This window comes from Lathyrus oleraceus, chromosome 3 (assembly GCF_024323335.1).
Source record: "Lathyrus oleraceus cultivar Zhongwan6 chromosome 3, CAAS_Psat_ZW6_1.0, whole genome shotgun sequence".
In the NCBI taxonomy this organism is placed as follows: Eukaryota; Viridiplantae; Streptophyta; class Magnoliopsida; order Fabales; family Fabaceae; genus Lathyrus; species Lathyrus oleraceus.
Genome location: NC_066581.1, coordinates 225787848 through 225795208, shown reverse-complemented (window position 1 = coordinate 225795208; position 7361 = coordinate 225787848). Strand labels below are relative to the sequence as shown.

The 7361-nt window shown below is 35.6% G+C and overlaps 1 protein-coding gene across 1 annotated transcript; it reads right to left on the bottom strand.

The window, feature by feature from the left end:
• Nucleotides 1-1210: 1210 nt before the first annotated feature.
• Nucleotides 1211-5485, bottom strand: LOC127126449 (general transcription factor IIH subunit 2). The gene is made up of 5 exons (XM_051055379.1): nucleotides 5237-5485; nucleotides 4459-4754; nucleotides 3522-3983; nucleotides 2949-3324; nucleotides 1211-1747 (listed from the first exon to the last, which is right to left on the bottom strand). Exons 2-5 carry the CDS (start codon nucleotides 4732-4734, stop codon nucleotides 1602-1604), a joined length of 1260 nt encoding a protein of 419 aa, XP_050911336.1. The 5' UTR covers nucleotides 4735-4754; nucleotides 5237-5485; the 3' UTR covers nucleotides 1211-1601.
• Between the last annotated feature and the right edge of the window lie 1876 nt (nucleotides 5486-7361).

Here is a 7361-nt window from a genome sequence, read left to right as displayed (position 1 = left end):
ATTCTGATAAGGCATATCCAAATAAGAAATGAAGTGTATTGTTTTCATGTGCACTTAAGAAGAGAACTCTATTGTTTTCATGTGCACTTAAGAAGTGCTTGTTGAGTGGTAAAAGTTGAGCCAAATTTGCAAGAATCAACCATAGAATGGAAGCCCATCTGAAATATATGGTCCACACTCAATATTATCTGATTTACGACCGATTAACTCAAGAAGATCAATCCAATTGCAGAAGTCTCATTTAAAACTATAACAAAACACGGTATGAATTTGACCCAACACCATCCAGTTGCGGAAGTCTCATTTAAAACTAACAAAACACGGTATGAATTTGACCCAACCCTGAAATTGTTAGTACCAAGATTTTGAGATGAGCACACTCTAACTTCACCACTAGACCAACCCGAGAGATTACTCAATATAGATATGACTTGGTCATCATGGGCTTATGAGAACAAGCACAGAAAATAGTCATGTGACTGGGAAAGAATTTAAATAACCAGATCTAGAAACACTACGAATTTCCAATAAATGATTGCTAGCATACAGGAGTATCCAACACATCGTTTATGCATGTTTCGTGCTTTTATCAGCCGAACTAATTAATTGCCCATATATCAAGGTTTTCTGAGCCATGAAATTTTCCCTGACCCTGATGAATCTCAGATATCCAACAATAACATTGATCCCATTGTGCAGATGACATTTTTTAACCAGTTACAAACAACTAAAAAAATTTATCTACATTTAGGTTTTGTTGAACACATGCATGGAAAACTGTCTTCTTTTCCAAATAAAGTTTTACAAACTCATGGCCAAAATCATAAGAGATAACAGAAAACAAGTTGCACCTCAGCTCACTCATAATCAACATTGAAGATAGACATCATTCAACTTATCCTTGTTGAGAAATTCTTAAATAGTTTTAGATAGTACACTAATTGGATGACACAGATTTATATGCTCATATTTTCAGAATGAAATATGGACGGTCAGAAAGTTATCAAACAACAATATAACTTTCTTTGTAATGTGCACTATGGTATTTTCCATGAAAGGATTTCACACAGACCAGATTTTCATTGACCATCTTGTGATATGAAATATGTCAGCTGAAGTTGGAAGTTCACACCATTGATTGTAAAGCAAAACGCATGTAAATATTGCACACAAATTTAGCAATGAAAATTTTATGATAAAAATATTCTGCTAGCAATAATGGCTAGTGTCAGCCCATTGATTAAAAACTGGCAAGGGTGACATCCGTGCTGGAATGTAATGTTGAATGAAACAAAGTACATGTGCTTTAATTTCCAGCAAAGAACAAAAGGAAAAGGATAAGAATTTGTTATGGTATAAAATGAGAAAAGAAAAAAATTTCACCCCTGTATAAATAATATCACTTCTGCTTTCCAGCCTGCAAAGAAATTAGTACTTAAGAGCTTGCATTTTGATCAGGTGAATGGATGGTGTTAGCCGGTTACTTTGCATGGACCGGAACCTGTTCAAGAGACCGGTAAATGGATGCAACATTATAATAACAGGGAGGCAATATAGAATAACAGGGAGGCAGTTAAATGTCAAGAGCAGAGAATTGGCAATCATTGAGCAGTAGTAATTGACTTAGAATGCCTGAAACTCTCACAGCCTGGGCAGTTGTGTAAGCTCTCGTGAATGTAGATGTCACAATCAAAGCAGAATTGTTGTTTGCATTTTGGGCAATAGACAGAAAGTTCAGGCTTGTTTCCTGTTGCACAAATGGAGGGACTTTTAGCAAAATTAGCAAAAGCATATTCTATATGCAATACTATTTCTAATTCAACAAAAAACACAAGGAATTGTATATCATCAACTATATGACTGAAGATTCTCAGCAATAGGCTTATCTAGCAAAAAACACTAATCACATAAAGCATATGTACCATATCCTTAACAAAGAGACTTGACTACCATATACTCACGGTACTCAATTATTAGCGAAGTGTGATTAACATGCTTAATGCATACACATTGTTATTAGAATGGAGTACCGTTGATCACATGTTAATTTAAGAAGCAGAGGTTTATTTTTCTTACAAATTTGGGGTCCAACTTTACCAACCATGGCTTTGAAGCCATAGAAGCATCATCATGCTGACAAGAAAGCTAAGGCTTTTGTATCTCACATAAATTATTCCCTACCACATGCACATGATATCACGGTTGATAGAATTCAATGTCCTTGTAAGATACTAGCATTAAGACACTATAATATCATGAGCATATTGCAGACCAAGCAGTTGGACTTGGATTGCCATTCAAAATATTTGAGCCACAACAGTCTCCTTCACAAATGACTCATACTATACTACACAAGGTGATTATTAACAGGGAATAAGGATGTATATGCCCTTGTAAATTGAAAGACAGCCCATCTCTCAATTGGAATGTTGGTAATCTCTTTCAGTGGCCAGGCAGGCTATCGTATATCAGCAACGGTGGCACTATGGCAGATACCAATGACGGCTTTTGGGCTCGCCGCAATGTAATATTGGCCTATATTACTGATTTTTCCGCCATGATCCGCTATGACGACGGAGCAAAGCAGCCAGTATGGCGGGATTTTGGCTCTCCACGACCGCCATCCGCCATCGACAACAGTGAGGCCAGGTCATGATAGCACAAAATCTAATAAGAAATCAAGATGCACAAAAAAAAACAAATGAAACTACTCCCACTAACAATTTACTAATTTCAATAAAATATTTAAAACAAAATTAGAGGGAATAACTTGAGAAATTATAGACCCATTTGTTATTTTTACATTATTAGGCAACACCCATTTGTATGATATGAGTCTATATTTGACATAGCATATTAGGCAACACCATAATATTTTATATAGCAAAAATTGTAAATATATGAACTTATGAAGATACTCGATCAACAACTGGTCTGCAGATGCTTACCCTGACTAAGGAGACTTTCTTGACAACCAAAACACGTGTTGGGAAACCTGTGGCTTGGATCATTTTGAGATGATGCAGAGATCTCCACAAATGGCACTATCGGGAAGAGATGATGATATGACCTTGCCAAATGAGGTGAAGAAATAAGGGTCAATCCACAGATGCGGCATTCGGTAGGAAGCTCACAAACACGAACTTTGCATCTTGGACAAGTGTATCCCCCTTCTGTCTTAGCCTCTTCATGACATGTACAAATTGCAACAGAGCCCTCGGCTGCTCTTTGTGGGAAACCCATCTTAATCAAATTAGCCGTAGCATATTCTGCTATTGCTGGAGGTGGTGGACAATGCTCTAGAATTAACTCTTTAAAGTGGGACTGCATGAGAAGTATACATGGATAAGAGAATACACAAACATTTGAGAAATGCAAACACGTTCTAAGGTGATCTGCAATATTCTTAGCACTTTATCAGAAAATGGTCGGATTATAAAAACTCAAATAATTTTCAAAGAGGAGCATTAATTTGTATTTGTACAGCAGCTATACGGTTCAATCAAAACCAACAAACTAACCTCATCTAGTGCAACGGAGTACGTTCCGCCAGTTTCTTGGCAAAGATGCTTGCATATAAACATTTCAGCAGCAAGACCAATGACAGAGCATCTCATTTTTCCCTTTTTGCAGTTCTGGATAGTTTCCATGATATCACCAGGATCACAGGTACTGAGGGCCGAATATAAAATCAGAACTTCTCGATGGCCATATGATGGGATTTGATTTAGATTGCTATGAACAAGATCTAGTGCATTTTGTAGGGAGGCGTCACCCGAGCATTCTAGTTTACCCATCAAAGATTTGATGTGGGCCTCAGGACTGCCACCAAGATCTGTCAAGCAGCTAGCAACCCCATCTTTGGTAGTCACCAAACCAACATGACTAAGTGGATTCTGATCAAAGAACTCCCTGATAAAAGTCTCCACCTGCTTTGTAATCACAGCCATTCTACTAGGTCGAAAGTCCCTCTCTGAAGCTGCCTTCACATGATGTAAGATACAGTTATATTACAAAGCATGAAATTGAAAAGACATATTATAACATTAATATAATATTAATATTAATATTGAATAAGATACTTCTAAATTTTAACTGTATGATCATAAACAATTTTGTAATATAATTTCAGGCATAAGTGCTGCTTTGCGCGTGCCGGCGAATAATCTAGTTACTAGTAAAGTTTTGAGTTTCAGCTGTTAAGTGCTAGCTTATTGAACAAGTATAAATATACTTATAAAGAAAAAAGATTTTAAAAAAATTCAAAAAGCATATGTAAAATAAATTTTAGAAGATATTGGAAGAAAACCTAGTAAATTTAACCATGTCGCTAATTCGTGAATTGTACCAACATATCCCTCCTCCAATTGTACCCCAATTTACAAGTAATCAATGCAACCGTCCATGACAAATGACTTAAAGACCAACACAGAAACTGTGAAGTAATAAAAACAATACCTTGGACAAGTCGACAACAATGTATAAGTATCGTATCAAACCCTTTTGAATTCGTGCACTAGCTGCATTTGAAGCAAGGGCACGAAGGCGCCTACGATACTGAGCATGTTGAATGGCTGTAGTATCGATAGAACGGAGAAGTCCAGATTCATCCTCCTGCAAAGATTCCCATGATCTATCTTCTGTATAAGCTCTCTCCCATGCTTCAAGTCCATCCTCATTAACTTCATCTTCCTCATCATCTTCATTAAGAGGTCTCCCCGCAATGTTATTCATGATTTCTAACCCAAAAGAAGCTGCCACAGTAAATAAATTACCCATTCAATTTCATAACAATAAATGTTATACAGTGAAACATGAGCATTTAAAATAGAACCATAGTGTGATCATACACAAACAAAAAGGGATGGAAAAGAAAGATAAATATTGAATAGAAGTGTAAGATCATGAAAGCAAAATCTGCAATGATTTAAACAGAATGAGTGATTAAAAAAGTGAATTTATTTACGCATAAGAAATGAAGGGAAGTACCGAATGTAGAAGCCCTAAATTCAATTATGAATGAACCATGCTCAGTAGGCATTTAATCAAACAGATTTAGGGTAGAAAATGAAATGGGGAAACTAACATCATAAACCACTAACACAACTATCCAGCAGCTAAACTACGCGTCGAGTTGATAGACTGAAAGAAAAACATTAGGATCAAGTGTGAAGACTATAGGGTTCCATTTTCGACCGACAAATTAGCCATAAGAGATTTGATGAAGAGAACTTACCGGGAAGCGACGGAGAGCTATGCGAGGCGGTGTTGGGTCCGGTAGGGCGGCGTTTTTGGGCGGCGCGATTACAAGGAAAGAGAGGGGGATGATTGTAGGGTTTCCATGTCTATTGTGGCAGTTTGGAGAACGTGCAAATGAAATTAGAGTATTCCTGCAAAGCTTTTGTTTGGTTTTGAGAAAATTCAATGTCTAGATATATAAAAGATGTATTGATTTGGATTAGATTTTTACATTTTTTTCAATAAAATTCAAATTGAAGATCGAAAAATAATAGAGTAGTTTTGGTTGGATTGATAGAATATATTAGAAATAAATCTCCAAAACTATTTTTAAAAAATACACAAATTAATTTTTTATATTAATATAAAATTCTTAATTTTTTTTCGTTTTTCAATATAAATTGTGAATGTCAACGTTTTATTTTTATTTTTTAAAAGTTTTATATCTTATATTAGTTTTTGTGATAATTATGACATAAATTATATAAATTAATATGTTTGATTCGGATAGACAGGTTTGCCGGTAGAATTTTAGAAATTCGTTGTTGAAAACAATTAACATTGAATTTTATTTGTTTGGTTTGATTTTGCTCGAACTGAAAAAAGTCTGACTCAAATACTATGGTTTAGTTTGGATTTCGGTTTTGTTTGATGAAGAGTTGAGAAAATTAAAGAGTGGCATTTTCGAGGACGAGAAGTGTGATGTAAGTATAAAGCAAGGGGCTGGAAAAGGGGAAATTATTTTAAGTTTTTAGTTGTAGTGAAAAATAATGGGACTGCAAGGGTGGAAAAAGCACCTAAGTAAATCAGAAAATGCTATGGTAATTTGGAAATGAATATTTGGTCATATTTATTCATACCAAATACATGTGCAAATGAACCACACCTTATGTGCACTCCATACAATCCTAACTTAGACACGTTAATTTTGCTTTAAATTGATCTAGATATACATTTTTGTATTAACAATATACGCACCTCGTGAATTCATAACTTAGACACACTCATTTTCCTAAATTGATCTGGAGATGCATCTGCGTATCAGGTTACGGAGGTACATTTTTGTATTCCCCCTAATAGTAAATTTTGACTTTTTATTTTTATGAAATATGTAGTGTTATATTTTTATTGGGTCCCAAAAGGGGACAGGTTAAGTAAACGCGAAGAAGGCCAACAGAGGGTTGAGTCACCTGACGAAACCCATATACGGTCAGAATGGGCCAAGAGATTGTCTAGAGGCAGCAATACAATCCGACCAATTGGGCTCCCATTGTCCTAGTCGCCCAGTAAACATGGGTGGTGACATGGGCCCACAAGGACTAACTAAAAAAGTCAATCAATATGAGGAGTCACTCCTTCCATAATTCTAGAAAGACTAAGTTTTCCATTTACCACTTCATTGGTCATGAAGGTGGGGCTTAACCGCCCACTAATTCTACAATCCATGCCCAAGAGAGCCTCTATAAATACTTTCCCTCTAACAAGAGAGAGAGAGAGAGAGAGAGAGAGAGAGGAATAAACTTTAAGTCATACACACTTTCTACAACTCAAAGGACATCACGATCATTACAATCTTAGCATATTACCGTTGATGATTGTATGCTTTCTATCTGAAATTTTGTTCTTAAAGGGATAGATGTTAAACCAGATGCTTAAGCCAGTGTGTTCAACATCTTAAACCAGAATTGACAGGTTATTGATGAACGAGATAATAAATGATAAAGCAATAAAAGAACATAAAAAATTGTTAATTCAGTTTCATGCAACCTCACCTACATTTTGGGGGCTTCCAACCCAAGAAAGGAAATCCACTATTTTGAATTAGTATAATTAATCTTATATAAGCAATAATTACATGTTATTCAATGTCTCTTCCTAATCTCAATGACTTTCTATTTAGGAATCCCCCTAAATATCATAGTCCCTCTCACATTCTCTCGATCACTAATCCCAAGTGATCACTATAATAATTAGTTTCCAGAATATTGAGTTACAACTCAACTAAACAAACTAAACTATATGCTTTAAGATATGAATGAAAGCGATAGAGTGGTGTACAAATAACAACACAAAAAATGACTCAAATAAAACCGCAACACAAAGAATCTTCAATCCTTGCATCC